Source organism: Myotis yumanensis, unplaced genomic scaffold, assembly GCF_028538775.1.
Source record: "Myotis yumanensis isolate MYYU_CA2020_CCGP unplaced genomic scaffold, mMyoYum1.0.hap1 SCAF_6, whole genome shotgun sequence".
NCBI lineage: Eukaryota > Metazoa > Chordata > Mammalia > Chiroptera > Vespertilionidae > Myotis > Myotis yumanensis.
Window position 1 is genome coordinate 76,631,718 of NW_027223757.1, and position 26,811 is coordinate 76,658,528.

A 26,811-nucleotide genomic window follows, 5' to 3' on the forward strand; every position below is an offset into this window, starting at 1 on the left:
TACTTATCTAGTGGTCATGAGACATAAGGCCCACTTCCCAAGAAATGTTTTACATTTCTCCTGGTCAACCTAGACTCAGCTTCTGCCCTCTCAAGTCTATTCAAATTTTCCTCTTTTAACACTAATCTCAGTTCCTGCTTCTCACTTCTGCCATACACCCAGCTCCTGCTTCTCTTTATAAATCCATAACCTCTCCCCGTCTTTGGCCTTTCTGGCCATGGCCCAAGTTCCTTTCTTCCCACAGTGCTTACCCCTTGACCCTCATTCACCGATCCAACTTCCAATTCTTTCCTTATCATGCAGCTTTTGATCCTCATACCCACCAAAGAAAGAGCACAGTTAACAGCATCTCAAAACTCAAAGTACTTCTTTATTATTAAATGCTAATTTACAATATTTATTCAGTTTTTTTAAGTTACAGACTATACCAAGATTGAGACATTCCTATCTATCTATCTATCTATCTATCTATCTAACTATCTATCTATCTAACTATCTATCTATGATCTATCTATTTATGATCTATCTATCTATTGAAAAACAGCAGGTATCCAAATGGCACCAGCACTCCCAGCATTTCCTACATCACATAGCCATAGTACAGAGAGATGTCCACTTCTTTTTCCCTGTCAATGAAATGCTGCCTTGTCCCCAATTTGGCAGCATTCTCACGCTCTAGTTGAGCCTTCCTCTTCATGGCCTCTCGATCTGGCCTCTGCTCCTTTGTGATGGGTGTTGACATTACTGGCCCCAGAACCTCCGATTTCCTCCATGGAATTGGTTGGAGGGCGAAATCCTGGAGTAGATAGTGGTTGTGAGGCTTGAGCAGGGTCCGGGGCTGGCTCACAGCCGAGTGAACAGGCTCCCGCTGGAAAGAAGCACAAGATGATGTTTTGTAGGGCCCAGGCCTAGAAGCAGGAGGCTGCGGGACACTAGGGCAGTCGCGGTTGGTCAAACCTGGTCCAGCTGAGTTGGACGATATTGGCTGAGCTGCTTTGACAGGCCCTGTCAGAGATACAGGAGTTGGCAGGGATGCAGTGACTGCAGCAGGCTTGGCAGGGTTGGTCACAGCAGGCCGACGTGATGCCAGAGACTGTGGCCTGCGACGAACAGGTCGAACTTGAGGCTTGTCCATGGTTGGAAAAACCAATGGCACCAACTTGACCTTCCCGGGAGAAGGCAGCTTGTCCTGGGATGGAGGTGGAGACCCTTTGTCAGCACTTCCATGTGCTTTTGGTGGTTGGACTTGAGTTTTCACAGGACCTTTGCCCTCACGGGGCATAACCAGCCATGGTTTGGTAGCTGGGCGTGGCTGGGGGCCTTTAGGGTTGCTTGAGTTTCCCAGGGGCCGCGAGGAAAACAGGTCAGCTTTCTCATCCCTCTTCTTGCCCAGTGCATGGAAAACCTGCGCAGACTCCAGCATGTGCACACGGAGGCCGCTGCGAGGCTTTTTGATGGCCTCTTGTGGCAGCTCAGGATGACTTTTCTTCCTCTTCATCTTGGGAATGGCTGGCTTCTCCTCTGCCTTGACTCTGTTCCCTGACTGCTTCCTCTCCTCAGCTCTCTTGGAGTAATTTTCTTGGTTTCTTTTGGTGTTTCCCTGCCCATGGCTCTTAGTATTGCTGGTCCTGCTGGCTGCAGCTTTCTGAGGTTTGCTGTTAGAATGCTTGGCCATGTTCGAAGGAGCCCTGCCACCAGCTGCAGCATTGCAAGGAACCACTTCTTCCACAAACACACAATCTGGGCTCTCGGGCTTGATCTTGGTCTGGGGAGCATCAGCGATAGGCTCAGAGGCTTTATGTTTGATCTTGCTGCCTTGATCAGAGCGAGTCTTTCTGACACTTGACTTTTTCTGCACTTCGTGCAACTTGAGGCCCCTGGTGTCTTTGGTTTTGATCACCTTGGGTCCTTGGGCCTGATCAAGGTCATCCAAGGAAGTTAAGACCTGGGGAAGGTGAATACCCTTCACCAGTGTGTCGATGTCTGCAAAACTGTCATTAGATTCAGTCCCATTTTCAAGTGTCCCTTGGTCTTTAAGTCTCAGGCTATTCTTTCCCAAACCAGGGTTGTCACAACCAGGCTGCTCCTCTTGGCCAAGGGGACCAGTGCAGGCCAGCACCTGTGGAATGTCAGGCACTTCTAAAGGGAGCAGTGGAGAAGCTTCGTTTTCTGTTGGGATCCGGTACCCATTCCCGTGCTTGGAAAGCTTGGTTTTAATATTCTCCACATTCTTATTCTCTTTCTGTTCCTGGCTTGGAGCTGGAGGCAGTGCCAGCAGGTTAATAGGATTCTGGACTATGGGTGCCATTGAAATGTCCCCACTCTGAGGTGGTGGATAACTCTCAAGTACCTGGGTATGTCTGTTACTGCAGGCCTCGGGAAATTCTGGAGTAGGTGGTAAATAAAATATTTGGCCTGGAAGTTGCAATGCCAAGGAAGTCTCCATCCCCAGGGAAGTCTCCATCACTACAATGGAATCAAGGGGAAGTCGGTCAGTCCCTGGATTTTCTTTGCATTTCACAGGGTTGTTATAAGTCCCATAAAAAAAAAAAGTGATTTTTAAAAAAATGTTTCCCATTCTCATAGGGAACCTTTGTAATTCTCTCTACTTTCCTGATTGAATAAAAACACTTCACACCAAGGACTAAGACAAGGAATGGAGCTCTTCCTGATGAAGCCTATAAGCAAGGGGAGAGAATCGCCTGTTTGATTTGGACAAGATGTTGGAACACATGATCCTAAATCCAGGTGTCAACTAAGGAAGTGATGGAAAGTTAAATGGGCACTATCACAATAATGTACCGAAAGGCCTTAGAAGGAGACTCAAACAATAAATCAAGGGAGTTTATTGTAGTATTGTAGTACAGGAGGACTCATCAGGTAGGACAGTGGAAAGTGTGGTGTCCCTTGGTATGCTCTTGGAGTTCTCCTAATGTAGCATCCATGGCTGTTAGTTTCCCACCTTCCCACCTCTGTCAGGTGTCCTCATAAGGAGTCTGACAATGGAGGGCATTGACTGAAGGTGGTAGTGGTTAAAGTCACAGGACTTACATTCTCCCTGTCTGAGGACTCACCACTTCCCAGCTGCTGATTGACCCCAGTTTTGAATGCTGACCTTATTCCCCTTCCTTGTTTCTGTTTGTACTCACCTTGAAAACCTGTCTTTGTGATGGGTTGAGGAGGCACAGAGTAGCAGATTCCAGAAGTGGAGGCTGGCGGTATCATGTTTGTGGACTGAGTCTCCTTTAGCACCATGACCATCCCTGGGTCAGGGGCAGAGGCCCTGCTCTCTGTGTAAGACACAGAGCCATAGGACTGCAGGTAGGGCCCACCCTCTCCTGAGAGCAGAGGGTCCATTGTGCCTTGATTGTAGTAACACACATGATTTCCCACCTGGTAGGGATGTGACAGGCCCTGTCCCTGAATTGGTGCCCCCTGAACAAGGTTGACAGAAAGTGATGGAGACTGAGGGGCCATATTATAGGCATCTGAGGTTTTATCACACTGGGACGCCAGAGACATAGAGGAGACAGTTGTGTCCTGGTCAATGACAGTCACAGTGAATTTTCTGAGTGATGATGACTTCTTTTCAGTGTCTCCTGTAAGAGCCCACTCAAAAACTTTAGGATTGGAAGCAGCTGGAATGGAGATTGGGCCCTGGCCAAGAACTCCAGACAACATGGTTGTGCTAGAATGTTGGTAAAAGTAGGCACCAGCCATGAGAGGTTGGAAAGTGGTGCCAGAGGCTGATGGCAGGAGCCATGGTGAACTGTTGGCTGGAGCAGAGACACTGTAGAAATTGCAGACACTTCCTGCATTGCTCTCCAGAGGAAGAGAGCGTTGCAGGGAGGTTGAAATTCCAAGGAAAGGTGGATTTTTGGAATTGTCTGTAGGGAAGAAGAGGGTGATGAAAAAAGTCAAAGAGATTGATAAGCAATATGTGTGAAAATCATCATTATTTTAAGATTGTTGCTTTCAGCCCTAGCTGTTTAGGTTCAGTGGATAGAGCATTGGCTTGGGAGTCTGGGTTCAATTCCAGTCAAGGGCACAAACCCAGGTTGGGGGCTCAATTCCCCAGTAAGGGGCCTGCAGAAGGCAGCCAATCAATGATTCTCTCTCATCGTTGATGTGTCCATCTCTCTCTCTCTCCCTCCCCCTTCCTCTCTGAAATCAGTAAAAAATATATATCATGTACTGGTGTGGTCCCTCAGCCTGCCTGTGCCCTCTCACAATCCGGGACGCCTAGGGGAATATGGGACGGCTGGTTTTGGCCTGAGGGATGTAGTATTGCGGGAAGCAGCAGGTGGACGGGGGAGGAGCCTGAGCCAGGGCCAGGCGCTGAGCAGCTCCAGCTTGGTAGTGGTAGCACTGCCGCAGAGGTGGGAGAGGCTCCTTCCGCTGCAGCTGCTATCTCCAGTCATGAGCCCAGGTGTCTGGTGACCATCGGTCAGCTGAGCGGTGCTCCCACTGTGGGACCACACTGACCATCAGGGTGGTAGCTCCTGTGTTGAGCGTTTGTCCCTGGTGTCAATGTGTGTCATAGCTGCGGTTCAACTGGTCATTCAGTCATTTGGTCATTCAGTCGCTTAGGCTTTTATATAGAATATAAAATCTTGAGTAAAAATGTCCACAAGACCCAAGTGGTGTGCTTCATACATCGTTCTCTAGGCTAGAAGCAACCACTCCCTGACCTATCTCGCCCTTGAACCTGCGGTAGTATAGATTTGTATGCTCTTTCCTAGAATTAAAGCATTTTAGAACCAGGAGTCCTTTGAGAATCGCTGTTGTAACATTCTCATTTCATGAGTGAGGAAACTATGGCTCGGTTCTCTCCCTATGTTAGTTTGAGTACCTGCTTCCATAACCTAAGCATCCCGACTTCCTTGCTAGAGCTCTGCACATGACACTGCCAACATCTAGGAGTAATAGAACTTCTGATGCAGATGTTTGTTTGTCCAGGAGAAGACAGTACATCTGTTGTCATGACCATCTTCAGCGTCTTTTTTGCCTGTGCCCTTCACATGCTCTTCCTATAATTCTCATAGAAGCTCAATGCAGTTGGTAAACTTAAAGGGTCTTTCTTACCGTCTTCATGCCTGATTTCTGATCCTACCTCAAAATGACTATCTGAGAGTGAGTTTCTCAAGAAGTGAGGCACGTAGCAAACATCAGACCCTAATAAATTTACTACAAAATGAAGTTTTGTTTCATACATGCCATATCATAAACGTAAATATTGCCTATTCTATTTTAGTGCATACTGTTAACCAGAAACAACCCACAATAGGTGATTTTGAGTAAGTTCTTAGCGAGTACGTATGGACAGAGGAGATATATCAGTAAAAATGGCATAACAAGCAGCACACTGCAATCACTCTTGATGTATATGTGCCTCCTATATATGCAGACCAATATTTCAGTAAATACTAGTTTAAAGCGGAGAACAAAGTAAATGTAAAGGAATTCCATTATTGTATTCATTCATGTTTCTCTGACTATTCCCCAGTAAGTAATAAATGCTTAGTGTATTAGATATATATATTTCAATTAATAGAACCTTATAACAAAGAGAAAAGAACAGTTGAAATGTATCATGAAGGTTTTTATATTTATCTTAAAACCTAGATTATCATCATCTTCAACATCCAGGAAAGGGGTCGTACCCAACGTCTTAAAACCATCATCAATAGGTTTCAATAAAAAAAAACATTAATGAAGGAATCCCCAAGAGAATCTAAAAAAATCACTTTTGAGAACTGTGAAATTAGAGATGGGGGACTCGATGCTATCTTTTTTTCCTTAAGTAGCTATGACCTGAAATGAAGCAATGGCTGTGTGTCAGTGTGCTCTCTTCGTTAGGAAGAAAATAACTTTGAAGATGAAGAGCATCTTTGACTTGGAACATACTAATCACACAAAGAGTGTATTCTTTCTGATTCCATTTAGGACATATCTTTCTTTTAAAGTCTTAATTTTTTTTTTTACTAGACAAAACATTGTCATCGTTTAAAAATCAGAATGAATTGAAACACTGAAAACTCTGTTATTTCCAATGCCCGAAATCAATGGTCGGTAAACTCATTAGTCAGCAGATCCAAATATCAACAGTACCACGATTGAAATTTCTTTTGAGAGCCACATTTTTTAAACTGAAACTGTAAAGGTAGGTACATTCTTATTAACTTAATTAGGGTACTCCTAAGGCTTAAGAAGAGCCACACTGAAGGGGCCAAAGAGCCACATGTGGCTCTTGAGCAGCAGTTTGCTGACCACGGCCCTAGATAATCACCTTTCTTAGTTTTTTGTATATAAGAAACATCATTACTGAAATGCATTTTTAAATGTTTATATTGCAAACTGTCACAGGCCATCTGTGTTCAGAGAGGCAATAAAAAAACGGGCAACTGAACAGGATTGTTTTGATATACTGCTGTGGATAGTGGGACCCTACTCCAGCCTTACTTTCTTTCCTATTCTATCAATGTAAGCATTTGCTGAGAGCCACATTACTTTGCCCTAGTCCGAGCTGATTTCACCCTATGCTCTTTCTGCTTTCATTTATATTCTTTGGTTCCCTCCAATATTCCATTCCAAACTGCTCTTTTTGTTCTCATGAGCTCTTTCATGTTCTCCTTGTTCATTTTTATACTTCCCCCTCCTTCCTGCTTGTGTTTTTCCCTCCCTCTTGGTTGCTGTTGGCCTGTGCTGATGAAAGCAGTTCTAACTTTTTACATTGAAATACTTGCCTTCCTATAGCCCAGTACTCCCCATCCTCTTTCCCTTTTTTCTCTGTTATCCTACTTTGGATAGAAAACTCCAAACCACATGAATATTACTTTTGGAACAGCACTCAATTTAAAATGCTAAAGTTGAAACCTTGGTGGTTGGAGACCATTACACACGACACATCACATACATCTATATCTATATCTATATCTATATCTATATCTATATCTATACCTATATGTAGGTATTTCTAGTTTTCTACATGACTTAGGTTTTCTTTCCATTGCTGTTGAAACACTCTCAAGAAGTCTTGATTTCATTGTCAACTGGAGTGTTCTTTAAAACTCCATATTAGAAAAGGAAGTTATTAGAGTCCACAACCATCTAACATCCGAATGTAGCAGATGAGGAAAAAACGTATTTTGTGAGAGATCCAATGACTTGTCCAAAGTCACATTGCCAGTAGATGTCAAAATCTAAACTGAAATTAGGTCTGCAGACTTCTAGATCATACTTCCCCAAATTACTCTATGCTCTTTTGACACTATTGCTAAATTTAGGTATAAATAACAATCCAATGAAAAACTTCAAAAAGGTTCTTTCCTTACCTGACATGGCCAGAGAAGAAGAGCAGATAACAACTGTAGATGCAAGGAATGTCGATTTCTCAGTGGCTGAAGCCAAAGAGCACATGTGTCCAGTACGAAAGTCACTGGTCATACTGGCCACTGGTCACTGGTCACCAGTTACTGGTCACTGGTCAGTTGCGATGATCCAAATTTGTTTACAGACAACTCCATGGGCACCCCAAGATTCTACCAGGTGGTGGTAGGTTTGGTGGGAGAATGATGTCACAAAGCAGGCAGTTTAAAGGGATGAGAGAGCCAATCGGGAGGTCAGGTTGCCAAGAAGTCAGGATTGGATAGCGGGAGCTGTAGGGAAGCTAAACCAACACCTAAATGTCTGAGCTCTCAGGACACATGGGCTAGATGACAATACAGCTGTGATAGTCTCACTTTCCCCGGGCTCTTATGTTAGGGAAGTAATCTCAGTTTGTTACAGACATTCATGAATATCATTAACTGCTAGTTACTTCTATTCTCCATATTGTATTGTATAACATGTTTATCATTATATATTTTGCTAATATCCTTAGAGAGAATGGAAAGGGGCATCTAGGTTGCACACTTACAGTTGCTCTGAAATCATACCAGTCCACCTCATTAGTGAATTTACTGTGGCTTTTGAGGAGAAAAGGAAGGGATTACGGAGCTCTTTCTGTCAGTTGGTTGAACAGTCAAATGAAGTTTCTTGAGTGTATTTTGTGCAGAATGATGTGGTCCAAGGCTCTTCCCTTGCAGTTTCTTCTCCTTGAATCCTACGTTCTCTGGGTTGGGCTGGGCCAGGCTAGGTTGACTTGCATCTCCTACCACTCCCATTTTTTCTCCTTCTTCATTGTAGGCATTGATTGTAGACAAGCTTTGATCTTGCATTCTGACACACATGGATGTTACTTCCTGTCCACTTGCAGGAGCAGGGACTACTTTGTAGTGTCTGATGCTTCCCCCAATGGACTCTGTCCATTTCAAGCAATGACCAAAGAGCTAGGAGTCAGCTGACTGCAAACCTTTCCTCTTCCAGCCTTTGGTTGCACTTCTTCTGCCCATAATTTGCTCCCTCAGGTTCCTTGGGCCATGTAGGCATCCTGCCATCCTGCCCTATCATATGTGAGAGGCCTTCACGATATGTTCCCTTTTCCTTCTCTCATACAGTGTATCCAGTGTGGCAGTTACTGCAGTCTCCTCCCCCTTTGCAAACAGCCGCTGTAGAACTTTGGGCCTCTAGGATTCTCTGTCTGCCATGCTTGGGTGCAAAGCCAGGCAAAAGTGATGAGGAGACTAGTTAGAGAAAGACAAGGACATTCTTGGAGACTAGGGGACAGGCAAAGTGTAATTGTACAGGACGGAAGACATTCATGGGGATATTTTAGGTTCTGTGAAAAATATGTTGACACATTTTGGTCTCATTTTGTATTAAGAGAACAGACCATTTACATGTATGCACAACTTACCTAGTGCAGCAGATGCAAGGAATTTTGCTCACTACAGATTATAATCTTAAATACATTTTCATTTTCTTTCTTGTCATATTAGCTCAATTATATAAATCATTGGTGTGTTTGCAGAACAGAGATTGTCTTTGTGCTGTGTGTCAATGCTCTGGTTTTGTTCATTTGTTTTCTTCCTAGTCGTACTTTTTATTTATTTATTCATATGTATTATTGTATTAGAGATGTCCCCTTTATTTTCTATTTTGTCCCCCCTCCCCCCATTGAACCACTCCACCCACCCCACCCCTGCCATCCCCCCTTCTACCTTCACCACTCCATTTTCTGGGTCCATGGGCTATGCAAACATGCATCCAAGTCCCCAGTTCATCACACCCACACCCACACCCACACCTTCCCTCTGAAATTTGTCAATCTGTTCCATGCTTCTATATCTTTAGGTGTACTTTGCTCATCAGTTTATTTTCTTCATTGGATTCCAGATATGAGTGAGATTATGTAATACTTGTCTTTCTCTGGCTTATTTCGCTTAGCATAATACTCTCCAGGTCTGTCCATACTTTGCAAATGGTAAGAGTTCTTTCTTTTTTCACCGCCGCATAGCATTGCATTATGTAAATATACCACTGCTGTTTTATCCACTCATCTGCTCATGGGGACTTGGGCTGTTTTCCAAATCTTAGCTACTTTAATTTGTGCTGCTTTGAACGTAGGGGCACATATATTGTTTCTCATTGGTGTTTCTGGTTTCTTTGGATATATTCCTAGAAGTGGGATCACTAGGTCAAATGAAAGTTCTATCTTTTTATTTTTTGAGGACACTCTTGAGAGTTTTTCAGAGTGGCTGTACCAGTCTGCATTCCCAGCAGCACCCTAGTCTTATTTGCAAAGATTGCACCATGGTAAGACATATTGCACATTTTTCCCTTGACGAGTTTATCTTGAAGCATCATGAACTAGCTTGATCTGATGAAGTTTGTGGAGAAACTTAAAAGGGGGTCTGTGAAAAAGGACGTTGTGGTGAGTTATGCTGTGCACAGAAGCTTAAGGAACAGATGTGTACAGTCAGCCCAGTGTGGCCCGGGTTGCCTCTGTTGTTCTTCCCCTGGTTAGTGCTTTTCTCACTAACCCTCTTGTTACTGTCAGAAGACAGTGCTGAGTTGTTAACCCAGTCTTCTACTGTAGGTTTACAGTTGTGTGTGTGGAAAATAGTACAATCATGTAGAAATAACCATGCATCCATAAAGTCTGTGTTTCCCATACTCACAACTGTACACCTACTTTAACCCATGCTATCAATGGAGTAAGCTGGCTTGGGGGAGGAAGTCTATGGATCTAGTAGTTTCTCTTGATGGTAAGCTTTTAGGGTGCCTGTATCAATCTACCTTGGGCTTTTGACTTCCATTGTGTATGAAGTATGTGATCCAAGAGGCCGAGAGGCCACAAGAAGATCGCTGCTATAGTTGGAATCTCCAAAGACACGTGTTTCATTTATAGGCCAACATTTCCTCTTATGAGATGAGTTCTTTTAAAGATGGTGCATTCTTACCTGAGAAGAAATTGTGAGAAGTGTTGCAGTGTAGAGATATGGCTTAAAATGATAAATTTTTTCAAGTCTTTCCCTCTTGGAATCCTGCATTGCATTGCCAAATTCCCGATACTATTATGTAATATGAGACTAACACTATGAGCTAAATATCTGCAATCCAGACCAGTCTCTCCTTTTTCTGTGTCCCCATGGGAATCCTTAGCTACCGCAGTTATGGGGCTCGTCACCTGGGACCCAGTGTGCCTATTGCTCTTGCCAGTGGGCGTGGATGCTTCCCAGGATTTTTCTCTTGGGCTTTGCTCAGTTGATGGTGGTGTTTAGACAAGACGGCACGTGCAGCCTGGGATCATGCAGGGGCCCTAGCTTGCCCTTCAAGTTAATGTTTAGGCTTCACCTGATGTTTGATCTCATGCACCAGTAACCTCTGGATGCTGTGTTCTGAAAGCCAGGTTGGCGACCTATGGCCACCTATGAAGCCTTCAGAGATAGGCCTCAAATAGAGGCTTTACTCTACTGCATGCAGTGTGAACTCATCCCATTACTGAACCTCTCCGGTAAAGTGACACAGGTATACTGGCCTTGCGTGTTGTGAAGGTTAACTGAAGTAGTGTATTCATGGGCCAGGGGATAGGTGTGGAGTCAATGATCATTTATTTCCCACGTCCTGTCCTGGGCGGGCCTCCTACTGCAGACAATCACTTCTGTAGGCCCCTGTTATCATCTGCCCCAGGATAACTGTAAGCCCTTGCCACTCATCTGGTAGATTCCCCTAATTTGTTTTCACTTTCCCCAACTACATTCATATATGCGTAAGGCAACCCAATCCCAGAGGAAATGTGTCCTGAATATGTTTTCTGAAATACTTATCTAGTGGTCATGAGACATAAGGCCCACTTCCCAAGAAATGTTTTACATTTCTCCTGGTCAACCTAGACTCAGCTTCTGCCCTCTCAAGTCTATTCAAATTTTCCTCTTTTAACACTAATCTCAGATCCTGCTTCTCACTTCTGCCATACACCCAGCTCCTGCTTCTCTTTATAAATCCATAACCTCTCCCCGTCTTTGGCCTTTCTGGCCATGGCCCAAGTTCCTTTCTTCCCACAGTGCTTACCCCTTGACCCTCATTCACCGATCCAACTTCCAATTCTTTCCTTATCATGCAGTTTTGTTTTTTTTTGTTTTTTTTTATTTTTCGCTTAAAGTATTACAAAGGGTATTACATAAGTGTCCTTTTTTCCCCCCCACCCTTGACAAACCCCTACCCTCCCTTACCCCCCAGTGTCTTATGTCCATTAGTTATGCTTATATGCATGCATATAAGTCCTTCGGTTGATCTCTTACTCCCCTCCCTCCTGCCCCCCAACTCTCTCTGGCCTTCCCACTGCAGTTTGACAATCAGTTTGAGGCAGCTCTGCCTCTGTATCTATTATTGTTCAAAAGTTTGTAATGGTCTTTATTATCCATGAATGAGTGAGATCATGTGGTATTTTTCCTTCATTGACTGGCTTGTTTCACTTAGCATAATGCTCTCCAGTTCCATCCATGATGTTGCAAATGGTAGGAGTTCCTTCTTTTTAACAGCAGCATAGTATTCCATCGTGTAGATGTACCAAAGTTTTCTAATCCATTCATCTACTGATGGGCACTTAGGCTGTTTCCAGATCTTAGCTATGGTGAATTGTGCTGCTATGAACATCTGGGTGCATATATCCTTTCTGATTGGTGTTTCTGGTTTCCTGGGATATATTCCTAGTAGTGGGATCACAGGGTCAAATGGGAGTTCCATTTCCAATTTTTTGAGGAACCTCCATACTGCCTTCCATAGTGGCTGCACCAGTCTGCATTCCCACCAGCAGTGCACAAGTGTTCCTTTTCTCCACATCCTCTCCAGCACTTGTCGTTTGTTGATTTGTTGATGATGGCCATTCTGACAGGTGTGAGATGGTACCTCATTGTTGTTTTGATTTGCATTTCTCGGATGATTAGTGACTTTGAGCATATTTTCATATGTCTTTTGGCTTTCTGAATGTCCTCTTTTGAAAGGTGTCTATTTAGATCCTTTGCCCATTTTTTGATTGGATTGTTTATCTCCTTTTTGTTAAGTTGTATGAGTTCCCTATAAATTTTGGAGATTAAGCCCTTATCAGATATGACGTTGGCAAATATGTTTTCCCACGAGGTGGGTTTTCTTGTTGTTTTGTTGATGGTTTCTTTTGCTGTGCAGAAGCTTTTTATTTTGATGTAGTCCCATTTGTTCAGTTTCTCTTTAGTTTCAACTGCCCTAGGAGCTGTATCAGTGAAGAAATTGTTTTGGCATAAGTCTGAGATTTTGTTGCCTTTGTATTCTTCTAGAATTTTTATGGTTTCCTGTCGTACATTTAAGTCCTTTATCCATTTTGAGTTTATTCTTGTGTATGGTGTAAGTTGGTGGTCTAGTTTCATTTTCTTGCATATATCTGTCCAATTTTCCCAACACCATTTATTGAAGAGACTATCTTGGCTCCATTGTATGTTCATGCCTCCTTTGTCAAAAATTAATTGAGCATATTGGTTCGGGCTAATTTCTGGACTCTCTATTCTATTCCACTGGTCTATATGTCTGTTCTTGTGCCAGTACCAGGCAGTTTTGAGAACAGTGGCTTTGTAATACAGTTTGATATCTGGCATTGAGATCCCACCTACTTTGTTCTTTCTCAGGATCGCTGCAGCTATTCGGGGTCTTTTTTTATTCCAGATGAATTTTTGGAGAGTTCCTTCTCGATCTTTGAAGAAGGCCATTGGTATTTTAATGGGAAGTGCGTTGAATTTATAGATTGCTTTGGGTAGTATGGACATTTTAATGATGTTGATTCTACCAATCCAAGAACATGGTATGTTCTTCCATCTGTTTATGTCTTCCTCTATCTCTTTTTTTAACGTCCTGTAGTTTTCTGAGTAGAGGTCTTTTACCTCTTTAGTTAAGTTTATTCCTAGGTATCTTAATTTTTTTGGTGCGATGGTTAATGGGATTGTTTTTCTAATCTCTCTTTCTGAAAGTTCACTATTGGTGTATAGAAATGCCTCAGATTTCTTGGGGTTAATTTTGTATCCTGCTACTTTGCCAAATTCATGTATTAAGTCTAGTAGCTTTTTGATGGAGTCTCTAGGGTTTTGTATGTATAATATCATGTCATCTGCAAATAAGGACAGTTTTACTTCCTCTTTTCCAATTTGGATGCCTTTTATTTCTTCTTCTTGCCTAATTGCAATGGCTAATACTTCCAGTACTATGTTGAACAGGAGTGGTGAGAGTGGGCATCCCTGTCTTGTTCCTGTTCTTAGGGGAAATGGTGTTAGTTTTTGACCATTGAGTATGATGTTGGCTGTGGGCCTGTCATATATGGCTTTTATTATGTTGAGGTATGATCCTTCTATTCCCACCTTTCTGAGAGTTTTTATCAAAAATGGGTGTTGGATTTTGTCGAATGCTTTTTCTGCATCAATTGATATGACCATGTGTTTTTTTTCTTTCAATTTGTTTATGTGATGTATCACATTTATTGATTTACGGATGTTGTACCATCCTTGCATCTCTGGGATAAATCCTACTTGGTCATGGTGTATGATCCTTCTGATGTACTGCTGGATCCGATTTGCTAAGATTTTGTTGAGGATTTTGGCATCTATGTTCATGAGGGATATTGGCCTGTAATTCTCTTTCATTGTGATGTCTTTACCTGGTTTTGGTATTAGGGTGATGCTGGCTTCATAGAATGAGCTTGGAAGTGTTCCTTCCTCTTGAATTTTTTGTAGTAGTCTGAGGAGGGTAGGTTTTAGTTCTTCCTTGAATGTTTGGTAGAACTCCCCTGTGAAGCCGTCTGGCCCTGGGCTTTTGTTTGCTGGAAGCTTTCTGATGACTGCTTCAATTTCTTCCATAGTTATTGGCCTATTGAGGTTTTTAGATTCTTCCTGATTGAGTTTTGGAATGTTGTATTTTTCTAGGAATTTGTCCATTTCCTCCAGGTTGTCTAGTTTGTTGGAGTAGAGTTGCCCTTAGTATTGTTTAACAATCATTTGTATTTCTGTGGGGTCTGTTGTTATTTCGCCTCTATCATTTCTGATTTGGTTTATTTGGGACCTTTCTCTTTGCTTCTTGGTGAGCCTGGCGAGGGGTTTGTCAATCTTGTTTATCCTTTCAAAGAACCAGCTCTTGGTTTCATTGATTTTCTGTATTGTTTTTTTGGTCTCTATGTCATTGATTTCTGCTCTAATCTTTATTATCTCCTTCCTTCTGCTCACTCTGGGGTTTTCTTGTTGCTCTCTTTCTAATTCTTTGAGTTGTAGAGTTAGATGATTAACTACCATTTTTTCTTGTTTTTTGAGATAGGCCTGTAGAGCTATAAACTTCCCTCTCAGGACTGCTTTCATTGTGTCCCAGAGGTTTTGGATTGTTGTGTTTTCATTGTCATTAGTGTCCAGGATGTTTTTAATTTCTTCTTTGATGTCATCGGTAACCCAATCAATATTTAATAACATGCTATTCAGCTTCCAAGTGTTTGAGTATTTTGGGTTGTTTTTATTGTAGTTTATTTCTAACATTATGCCATCGTGGTCTGAGAAGATGCTTTTTATGATTTCTATCTTCTTGAATTTGTGGAGACTTTGCTTGTGACCCAATATGTGGTCTATTTTTGAATATGTCCCATGAGCACCTGAGAGGAATGTATATTCCGCAGCTGTGGGGTGTAGTGTTCTGAAGATGTCAATTAAGTCCATCTGATCTAGTGAGTCATTTAGGATTGCTGTTTCTTTGCTGATTGTTTGTCTAGCGGATTTATCCAGTGATGTCAGTGGTGTATTAAAGTCCCCTACTATGATTGTGTTATTGTCGATATCTCCCCTGATATCTTCCAGAAGTTTTCTTATGTATGTGGGTGCTCCTGCATTGGGTGCATATATGTTTACCAGGGTTATATCTTCTTGTTGTATTGATCCCTTTAGTATTATGAAGTGGCCTTCCTTATCTCTGGTTATGGCCTTCACTTTGAGATGTATTTTGTCAGATATAAGTATTGCTACCCCAGCTTTCTTTTCCTGTCCATTTGCGTGAAAGATATTTTTCCATCCCTTCACTTTCAGTCTGTGTGAGTCCTTTCCAATGAGGTGGGTCACTTGTAGACAGCAGATGTATGGGTCATGTTTTTTTATCCATTCAGCCACTCAATGTCTTTTATTTGGAGCATTTAGTCCATTTACATTTAAAGTTATTATTGAAAGGTACTTGTTTGTAGCCATTTCTTTTTTGTGTGTGTGTGTGTGGCTGTTTTCTTTCTGAGCTTGATATTTCTTCTTTTACACCAGTCCCTTTAGCATTTCTTGCATGGCTGGCTTGGTGGTGATAAACTCCCTTAGCCCTTTTTTGTCTGTGAAGCTTCTTATTTCCCCTTCAATTTTGAATGATAGCCTTGCTGGATAGAGTATTCTTGGATTCAGTCCTTTGCTTTGCATCACTTTGTAGATTTCCGTCCATTCTTTTCTGGCCTGATGAGTTTCTGTTGAGAAATCATTTGATAATCTAATGGGAGATCCCTTGTATGTTACTTTCCGCCTCTCTCTTGCAGCCTGTAAGATTCTCTCTTTATCCTGAACATTTGCCATGGTAATTATGATGTGTCTTGGTGTGGGTCTTTTCGGGTTCACCTTGTTTGGGACTCTCTGGGCTTGTGTGACTTTTTTCTTCCCCACCTCAGGGAAGTTTTCTGATATTATTTCTTCGAATAGGTTTTCTAATCCATGTTCATCTTTCTGTTGTTCTGGCACCCCTATTATTCGTATGTTGCTTCGTTTCATGTTGTCCCAAAGTTCCCTTAGGCTCTCCTCCTGTCTTTTAATTTTTTTCTCCATTTGCAGTACAGTTTGAGTGTGTTTTGCTTCCTTGTCTTCTAATTCACTGATTCGGTCCTCCGCTTCTCCCAGTCTACTGTTGATACTTTCAATGGTGTTTTTTATTGCAGCTATGTCGCTCTTCATTTCTTCTTGGGACTTACTTAAGTTGTTGATTTTTTCATCTGTTTCTTCTAGCTTCTTGCATACATAGTTGAGTTTTTCATCTGTTTCTTCTTGCTTCTTGAACATCCGGTGCATGTACTCTAGGAACCTTATTCTGAATTCTTTTTCCGTCATGTTGCATATCTCTGTCTCACTTAGCTGCTTTTCTGGCGAGTCCTCCTTTTCTTTCCTTTGGGGGTTTCTTTGTCTACCCATGTTTGATCTCACTGACATTACTAGTTGTTGAATCGTTCAGTGGCTGGACCCTGGGTGGCAGTGGCTGCTCCCTGGGTGGCAGTGGCTCCTCGGTCTGTGGTTGCTCCTTGGGCGGTTGTGGTAGCAGCGGCTCCTCTGTTGATAGCAGGGCCTCTGATGGGTGCTGTTCACAGTTGTGGTGGCTCTTCTGGCTGGTGGAGGGAGGCTTCAGACGCAGCAACTGTTCCCCAGGCAGAGCGTGTGGTGATCAGGAGGCCGCTGTTGCTTGAATCTGTTGCGTTGATTTAGAGGCACAAAATACAACACAACAAGGCACAACGTACCAGGCACTGAACACTATTGTATTTACGATATTACTAACCCCAAATAAAGGTGGCCACCCGAGCTAAGAGAGTTGGGAGATAAGGGGGAAAGAAGAGAAAAAGGTAGAAGAGAAAAAAGAAAGAAAGAAAAAAAGGAGTGCAAAAATGAGATTGGAAAAGGGAGGGGAAAAAGAGGAGGAAAAAAAGAAAAAAAAAGAAAAAAAAAGAAAGAAGAAAAAAAGTAAGAGAGAAAAGAGAGTGAAGTGTAAAAGGGGGAGAGACTATTTATGTGAGGAGAAAACTCCTATAGGTCCGCCACTAATACCAACAAATTGCAGCAACAGATTCCTGGAGATGAATACAAACTACAAACAACCAATAATATCAAGCGACGCAAGGGGACAGAGAAGCGCAGAAATAACCGGGGTGGGGGGGAGAGGGAGGGGCAGGAAAATAAAAAGAATAAGCAGTCTAACCTCACAAACAATCAAAAAAAGAAAAAGAAAAAAAAAGAAAAAATAGAAAAACAATATACTCGTCAATCAGGCAAACAACGATAAAACAATAGAGAGAGAAAAGAAGAAGAGAGAGAAAAAAAAATGGATAGTGAAGGAAGATAAGGGAAAGGTGTATAAGGATTTAGAACAGGGGATTGGACATAGGATATTTAAGCAGGGTTAAATTTTGACAGAGGGTAAAAAGAATAGGGAAGATCTAAAGCTGGAGTAGGGTAAGAGAAGCAGGACAGCAAAAGGGAAAAAGTGGGGAAGATTGTTTAGCACAGAGGCAAATTGAGGTAGAGAAAAATGTTTCTAAAGGAACGATGAAAATAGAATGGAGAACATTAGTCCCAAAATAAAATAAAGACAAGATAAGATGACACTTTAAAAACTGGTAAAATGGTAGCGGTAATAATACTAGTTAAAAATAAAAATGTAGTAGCTGAAAGGGCAAAATCGGGTGATGGAGAAAAAGAAAAATGAAAAAAAAAAAGAAAAAAAAAAGAAACATGTTTTCTTAGTTAAAAGGAGAAAAAGTAATTTAAAAAAATAAAAATAAAAATGTGCATTAATGCAGGTGCTTCAGATCTTCTACTCTTCTTATTCGCACGCCCGGAATTCAGGAGAATGTTGACTTTCCCTCTGATACACTGTTCCTCCTTGTTGCAAGCCACAGTCCTTATTGCCTTATCTGTATTTACAGAGGAGTCAGTTCGTGGCTCTGCCTCTGGGTGGCAGTGTGTCTGGGTTGACCTCCGAGGCTATAAGTTCTCTCCGACCAGTTCTCTATTGTACCTGAACCAGCTCCGCCCAGAGGTGGTTCCCCCGGCGCCACTCCCAGCTCTGTTTCCCAGGCTCCCCAAAAACAATCTTTCCCTACAAGCTCTGCTAGTGACCCCAACTGGGCACTCGAAGCAGCTTTTGATCCTCATACCCACCAAAGAAAGAGCACAGTTAACAGCATCTCAAAACTCAAAGTACTTCTTTATTATTAAATGCTAATTTACAATATTTATTCAGTTTTTTTAAGTTACAGAATATACCAAGACTGAGACATTCCTATCTATCTATCTATCTATCTATCTATCTAACTATCTATCTATCTAACTATCTATCTATGATCTATCTATTTATGATCTATCTATCTATTGAAAAAGAGCAGGTATCCAAATGGCACCAGCACTCCCAGCATTTCCTACATCACATAGCCATAGTACAGAGAGATGTCCACTTCTTTTTCCCTGTCAATGAAATGCTGCCTTGTCCCCAATTTGGCAGCATTCTCACGCTCTAGTTGAGCCTTCCTCTTCATGGCCTCTCGATCTGGCCTCTGCTCCTTTGTGATGGGTGTTGACATTACTGGCCCCAGAACCTCCGATTTCCTCCATGGAATTGGTTGGAGGGCGAAATCCTGGAGTAGATAGTGGTTGTGAGGCTTGAGCAGGGTCCGGGGCTGGCTCACAGCCGAGTGAACAGGCTCCCGCTGGAAAGAAGCACAAGATGATGTTTTGTAGGGCCCAGGCCTAGAAGCAGGAGGCTGCGGGACACTAGGGCAGTCGCGGTTGGTCAAACCTGGTCCAGCTGAGTTGGACGATATTGGCTGAGCTGCTTTGACAGGCCCTGTCAGAGATACAGGAGTTGGCAGGGATGCAGTGACTGCAGCAGGCTTGGCAGGGTTGGTCACAGCAGGCCGACGTGATGCCAGAGACTGTGGCCTGCGACGAACAGGTCGAACTTGAGGCTTGTCCATGGTTGGAAAAACCAATGGCACCAACTTGACCTTCCCGGGAGAAGGCAGCTTGTCCTGGGATGGAGGTGGAGACCCTTTGTCAGCACTTCCATGTGCTTTGGGTGGTTGGACTTGAGTTTTCACAGGACCTTTGCCCTCACGGGGCATAACCAGCCATGGTTTGGTAGCTGGGCGTGGCTGGGGGCCTTTAGGGTTGCTTGAGTTTCCCAGGGCCCGCGAGGAAAACAGGTCAGCTTTCTCATCCCTCTTCTTGCCCAGTGCATGGAAAACCTGCACAGACTCCAGCATGTGCACACGGAGGCCGCTGCGAGGCTTTTTGATGGCCTCTTGTGGCAGCTCAGGATGACTTTTCTTCCTCTTCATCTTGGGAATGGCTGGCTTCTCCTCTGCCTTGACTTTGTTCCCTGACTGCTTCCTCTCCTCAGCTCTCTTGGAGTAATTTTCTTGGTTTCTTTTGGTGTTTTCCTGCCCATGGCTCTCAGTATTGCTGGTCCTGCTGGCTGCAGCTTTCTGAGGTTTGCTGTTAGAGTGCTTGGCCATGTTCGAAGGAGCCCTGCCACGAGCTGCAACATTGCAGGGAACCACTTCTTCCACAAACACACAATCTGGGCTCTCGGGCTTGATCTTGGTCTGGGGAGCATCAGCGATAGGCTCAGAGGCTTTATGTTTGATCTTGCTGCCTTGATCAGAGCGAGTCTTTCTGACACTTGACTTTTTCTGCACTTCGTGCAACTTGAGGCCCCTGGTGTCTTTGGTTTTGATCACCTTGGGTCCTTGGGCCTGATCAAGGTCATCCAAGGAAGTTAAGACCTGTGGAAGGTGAATACCCTTCACCAGTGTGTCGATGTCTGCAAAACTGTCATTAGATTCAGTCCCATTTTTAAGTGTCCCTTGGTCCTTAAGTCTCAGGCTATTCTTTCCCAAACCAGGGTTGTCACAACCAGGCTGCTCCTCTTGGCCAAGGGGACCAGTGCAGGCCAGCACCTGTGGAATGTCAGGCACTTCTAAAGGGAGCAGTGGAGAAGCTTCGTTTTCTGTTGGGATCCGGTACCCATTCCCGTGCTTGGAAAGCTTGGTTTTAATATTCTCCACATTCTTATTCTCTTTCTGTTCCTGGCTTGGAGCTGGAGGCAGTGCCAGCAGGTTAATAGGATTCTGGACTATGGGTGCCATTGAAATGTCCCCACTCTGAGGTGGTGGATAACTCTCAAGTACCTGGGTATGTCTGTTACTGCAGGCCTCGGGAAATTCTGGAGTAGGTGGTAAATAAAATATTTGGCCTGGAAGTTGCAATGCCAAGGAAGTCTCCATCCCCAGGGAAGTCTCCATCACTACAATGGAATCAAGGGGAAGTCGGTCAGTCCCTGGATTTTCTTTGCATTTCACAGGGTTGTTATAAGTCCCATAAAAAAAAAAAGTGATTTTTTAAAAAAGGTTTCCCATTCTCATAGGGAACCTTTGTAATTCTCTCTACTTTCCTGATTGAATAAAAACACTTCACACTAAGGACTAAGACAAGGAATGGAGCTCTTCCTGATGAAGCCTATAAGCAAGGGGAGAGAATAGCCTGTTTGCTTTGGACAAGATGTTGGAACACATGATCCTAAATCCAGGTGTCAACTAAGGAAGTGATGGAAAGTTAAATGGGCACTATCACAATAATGTACCGAAAGGCCTTAGAAGGAGACTCAAACAATAAATCAAGGGAGTTTATTGTAGTATTGTAGTACAGGAGGACTCATCAGGTAGGACAGTGGAAAGTGTGGTGTCCCTTGGTATGCTCTTGGAGTTCTCCTAATGTAGCATCCATGGCTGTTAGTTTCCCACCTTCCCACCTCTGTCAGGTGTCCTCATAAGGAGTCTGACAATGGAGGGCATTGACTGAAGGTGGTAGTGGTTAAAGTCACAGGACTTACATTCTCCCTGTCTGAGGACTCACCACTTCCCAGCTGCTGATTGACCCCAGTTTTGAATGCTGACCTTATTCCCCTTCCTTGTTTCTGTTTGTACTCACCTTGAAAACCTGTCTTTGTGATGGGTTGAGGAGGCACAGAGTAGCAGATTCCAGAAGTGGAGGCTGGCGGTATCATGTTTGTGGACTGAGTCTCCTTTAGCACCATGACCATCCCTGGGTCAGGGGCAGAGGCCCTGCTCTCTGTGTAAGACACAGAGCCATAGGACTGCAGGTAGGGCCCACCCTCTCCTGAGAGCAGAGGGTCCATTGTGCCTTGATTGTAGTAACACACATGATTTCCCACCTGGTAGGGATGTGACAGGCCCTGTCCCTGAATTGGTGCCCCCTGAACAAGGTTGACAGAAAGTGATGGAGACTGAGGGGCCATATTATAGGCATCTGAGGTTTTATCACACTGGGACGCCAGAGACATAGAGGAGACAGTTGTGTCCTGGTCAATGACAGTCACAGTGAATTTTCTGAGTGATGATGACTTCTTTTCAGTGTCTCCTGTAAGAGCCCACTCAAAAACTTTAGGATTGGAAGCAGCTGGAATGGAGATTGGGCCCTGGCCAGGAACTCCAGACAACATGGTTGTGCTAGCATGTTGGTAAAAGTAGGCACCAGCCATGAGAGGTTGGAAAGTGGTGCCAGAGGCTGATGGCAGGAGCCATGGTGAACTGTTGGCTGGAGCAGAGACACTGTAGAAATTGCAGACACTTCCTGCATTGCTCTCCAGAGGAAGAGAGCGTTGCAGGGAGGTTGAAATTCCAAGGAAAGGTGGATTTTTGGAATTGTCTGTAGGGAAGAAGAGGGTGATGAAAAAAGTCAAAGAGATTGATAAGCAATATGTGTGAAAATCATCATTATTTTAAGATTGTTGCTTTCAGCCCTAGCTGTTTAGGTTCAGTGGATAGAGCATTGGCTTGGGAGTCTGGGTTCAATTCCAGTCAAGGGCACAAACCCAGGTTGGGGGCTCAATTCCCCAGTAAGGGGCCTGCAGAAGGCAGCCAATCAATGATTCTCTCTCATCGTTGATGTGTCCATCTCTCTCTCTCTCCCTCCCCCTTCCTCTCTGAAATCAGTAAAAAATATGTATCATGTACTGGTGTGGTCCCTCAGCCTGCCTGTGCCCTCTCACAATCCGGGACGCCTAGGGGAATATGGGACGGCTGGTTTTGGCCTGAGGGATGTAGTATTGCGGGAAGCAGCAGGTGGACGGGGGAGGAGCCTGAGCCAGGGCCAGGCGCTGAGCAGCTCCAGCTTGGTAGTGGTAGCACTGCCGCAGAGGTGGGAGAGGCTCCTTCCGCTGTAGCTGCTATCTCCAGTCATGAGCCCAGGTGTCTGGTGACCATCGGTCAGCTGAGCGGTGCTCCCACTGTGGGACCACACTGACCATCAGGGTGGTAGCTCCTGCGTTGAGCGTTTGTCCCTGGTGTCAATGTGTGTCATAGCTGCGGTTCAACTGGTCATTCAGTCATTTGGTCATTCAGTCGCTTAGGCTTTTATATAGAATATAAAATCTTGAGTAAAAATGTCCACAAGACCCAAGTGGTGTGCTTCATACATCGTTCTCTAGGCTAGAAGCAACCACTCCCTGACCTATCTCGCCCTTGAACCTGCGGTAGTATAGATTTGTATGCTCTTTCCTAGAATTAAAGCATTTTAGAACCAGGAGTCCTTTGAGAATCGCTGTTGTAACATTCTCATTTCATGAGTGAGGAAACTATGGCTCGGTTCTCTCCCTTTGTTAGTTTGAGTACCTGCTTCCATAACCTAAGCATCCCGACTTCCTTGCTAGAGCTCTGCACATGACACTGCCAACATCTAGGAGTAATAGAACTTCTGATGCAGATGTTTGTTTGTCCAGGAGAAGACAGTACATCTGTTGTCATGACCATCTTCAGCGTCTTTTTTGCCTGTGCCCTTCACATGCTCTTCCTATAATTCTCATAGAAGCTCAATGCAGTTGGTAAACTTAAAGGGTCTTTCTTACTGTCTTCATGCCTGATTTCTGATCCTACCTCAAAATGACTATCTGAGAGTGAGTTTCTCAAGAAGTGAGGCACGTAGCAAACATCAGACCCTAATAAATTTACTACAAAATGAAGTTTTGTTTCATACATGCCGTATCATAAACGTAAATATTGCCTATTCTATTTTAGTGCATACTGTTAACCAGAAACAACCCACAATAGGTGATTTTGAGTAAGTTCTTAGCGAGTACGTATGGACAGAGGAGATATATCAGTAAAAATGGCATAACAAGCAGCACACTGCAATCACTCTTGATGTATATGTGCCTCCTATATATGCAGACCAATATTTCAGTAAATACTAGTTTAAAGCGGAGAACAAAGTAAATGTAAAGGAATTCCATTATTGTATTCATTCATGTTTCTCTGACTATTCCCCAGTAAGTAATAAATACTTAGTGTATTAGATATATATATTTCAATTAATAGAACCTTATAACAAAGAGAAAAGAACAGTTGAAATGTATCATGAAGGTTTTTATATTTATCTTAAAACCTAGATTATCATCATCTTCAACATCCAGGAAAGGGGTCGTACCCAACGTCTTAAAACCATCATCAATAGGTTTCAATAAAAAAAAACATTAATGAAGGAATCCCCAAGAGAATCTAAAAAAATCACTTTTGAGAACTGTGAAATTAGAGATGCGGGACTTGATGCTATCTTTTTTTCCTTAAGTAGCTATGACCTGAAATGAAGCAATGGCTGTGTATCAGTGTGCTCTCTTCGTTAGGAAGAAAATAACTTTGAAGATGAAGAGCATCTTTGACTTGGAACATACTAATCACACAAAGCGTGTATTCTTTCTGATTCCATTTAGGACATATCTTTCTTTTAAAGTCTTAATTTTTTTTTATTACTAGACAAAACATTGTCATCGTTTAAAAATCAGAATGAATTGAAACACTGAAAACTCTGTTATTTCCAATGCCCGAAATCAATGGTCGGTAAACTCATTAGTCAGCAGATCCAAATATCAACAGTACCACGATTGAAATTTCTTTTGAGAGCCACATTTTTTAAACTGAAACTGTAAAGGTAGGTACATTCTTATTAACTTAATTAGGGTACTCCTAAGGCTTAAGAAGAGCCACACTGAAGGGGCCAAAGAGCCACATGTGGCTCTCGAGCAGCAGTTTGCCGACCACGGCCCTAGATAATCACCTTTCTTAGTTTTTTGTATATAAGAAACATCATTACTGAAATGCATTTTTAAATGTTTATATTGCAAACTGTCACAGGCCATCTGTGTTCAGAGAGGCAATAAAAAAACGGGCAACTGAACAGGATTGTTTTGATATACTGCTGTGGATAGTGGGACCCTACTCCAGCCTTACTTTCTTTCCTATTCTATCAATGTAAGCATTTGCTGAGAGCCACATTACTTTGCCCTAGTCCGAGCTGATTTCACCCTATGCTCTTTCTGCTTTCATTTATATTCTTTGGTTCCCTCCAATATTCCATTCCAAACTGCTCTTTTTGTTCTCATGAGCTCTTTCATGTTCTCCTTGTTCATTTTTATACTTCCCCCTCCTTCCTGCTTGTGTTTTTCCCTCCCTCTTGGTTGCTGTTGGCCTGTGCTGATGAAAGCAGTTCTAACTTTTCACATTGAAATACTTGCCTTCCTATAGCCCAGTACTCCCCATCCTCTTTCCCTATTTTCTCTGTTATCCTACTTTGGATAGAAAACTCCAAACCACATGAATATTACTTTTGGAACAGCACTCAATTTAAAATGCTAAAGTTGAAACCTTGGTGGTTGGAGACCATTACACAGGACACATCACATACATCTATATCTATATCTATATCTATATCTATATCTATATCTATACCTATATGTAGGTATTTCTAGTTTTCTACATGACTTAGGTTTTCTTTCCATTGCTGTTGAAACACTCTCAAGAAGTCTTGATTTCATTGTCAACTGGAGTGTTCTTTAAAACTCCATATTAGAAAAGGAAGTTATTAGAGTCCACAACCATCTAACATCCGAATGTAGCAGATGAGGAAAAAACGTATTTTGTGAGAGATCCAATGACTTGTCCAAAGTCACATTGCCAGTAGATGTCAAAATCTAAACTGAAATTAGGTCTGCAGACTTCTATATCATATTTCCCCAAATTACTCTATGCTCTTTTGACACTATTGCTAAATTTAGGTATAAATAACAATCCAATGAAAAACTTCAAAAAGGTTCTTTCCTTACCTGACATGGCCAGAGAAGAAGAGCAGATAACAACTGTAGAGGCAAGGAATGACGATTTCTCAGTGGCTGAAGCCAAAGAGCACATGTGTCCAGTACGAAAGTCACTGGTCATACTGGCCACTGGTCACTGGTCACCAGTTACTGGTCACTGGTCAGTTGCGATGATCCAAATTTGTTTACAGACAACTCCTTGGGCACCCCAAGATTGTACCAGGTGGTGGTAGGTTTGGTGGGAGAATGATGTCACAAAGCAGGCAGTTTAAAGGGATGAGAGAGCCAATCGGGAGGTCAGGTTCCCAAGAAGTCAGGATTGGATAGCGGGAGCTGTAGGGGAGCTAAACCAACACCTAAATGGCTGAGCTCTCAGGACACATGGGCTAGATGACAATACAGCTGTGATAGTCTCACTTTCCCCGGGCTCATATGTTAGGGAAGTAATCTCAGTTTGTTACAGACATTCATGAATATCATTCACTGCTAGTTACTTATATTCTCCATATTGTATTGTATAACATGTTTATCATTATATATTTTGCTAATATCCTTAGAGAGAATGGAAAGGGGCATCTAGGTTGCACACTTACAGTTGTTCTGAAATCATACCAGTCCACCTCATTAGTGAATTTACTGTGGCTTTTGAGGAGAAAAGGAAGGGATTACGGAGCTCTTTCTGTCAGTTGGTTGAACAGTAAAAGGAAGTTTCTTGAGTGTATTTTGTGCAGAATGATGTGGTCCAAGGCTCTTCCCTTGTAGTTTCTTCTCCTTGAATCCTACCTTCTCTGGGTTGGGCTGGGCCAGGCTAGGTTGACTTGCATCTCCTACCACTCCCATTTTTTCTCCTTCTTCATTGTAGGCATTGATTGTAGACAAGCTTTGATCTTGCATTCTGACACACATGGATGTTACTTCCTGTCCACTTGCAGGAGCAGGGACTGCTTTGTAGTGTCTGATGCTTCCCCCAATGGACTCTGTCCATTTCAAGCAATGACCAAAGAGCTAGGAGTCAGCTGACTGCACACCTTTCCTCTTCCAGCCTTTGGTTGCACTTCTTCTGCCCATCATTTGCTCCCTCAGGTTCCTTGGGCCATGTAGGCATCCTGCCATCCTGCCCTATCATATGTGAGAGGCCTTCACGATATGTTCCCTTTTCCTTCTCTCATAAAGTGTATCCAGTGTGGCAGTTACTGCAGTCTCCTCCCCCTTTGCAAACAGCCGCTGTAGAACTTTGGGCCTCTAGGATTCCCTGTCTGCCATGCTTGGGTGCAAAGCCAGGCACAAGTGATGAGGAGACTAGTTAGAGAAAGACAAGGACATTCTTGGAGACTAGGGGACAGGCAAAGTGTAATTGTACAGGACGGAAGACATTCATGGGGATATTTTAGGTTCTGTGAAAAATACATTGACACATTTTGGTCTCATTTTGTATTAAGAGAACAGACCATTTACATGTATGCACAACTTACCTAGTGCAGC

General features: G+C 43.0%; 2 protein-coding genes across 2 annotated transcripts; both read right to left on the reverse strand.

Moving 5' to 3' along the window:
• Nucleotides 1-580: 580 nt before the first annotated feature.
• Nucleotides 581-7,341, reverse strand: LOC139012900 (uncharacterized protein C2orf78-like). The gene is made up of 3 exons (XM_070419107.1): nucleotides 7,335-7,341; nucleotides 3,150-3,887; nucleotides 581-2,466 (listed from the first exon to the last, which is right to left on the reverse strand). The coding sequence occupies exons 1-3, from the start codon at nucleotides 7,339-7,341 to the stop codon at nucleotides 581-583; spliced, it is 2,631 nt and encodes an 876-aa protein (XP_070275208.1).
• An 11,242-nt stretch (nucleotides 7,342-18,583) lies between these two features.
• LOC139012901 (uncharacterized protein C2orf78-like) lies at nucleotides 18,584-25,345 on the reverse strand. Its single transcript, XM_070419108.1, has 3 exons — nucleotides 25,339-25,345; nucleotides 21,153-21,890; nucleotides 18,584-20,469 (listed from the first exon to the last, which is right to left on the reverse strand). The coding sequence occupies exons 1-3, from the start codon at nucleotides 25,343-25,345 to the stop codon at nucleotides 18,584-18,586; spliced, it is 2,631 nt and encodes an 876-aa protein (XP_070275209.1).
• Between the last annotated feature and the right edge of the window lie 1,466 nt (nucleotides 25,346-26,811).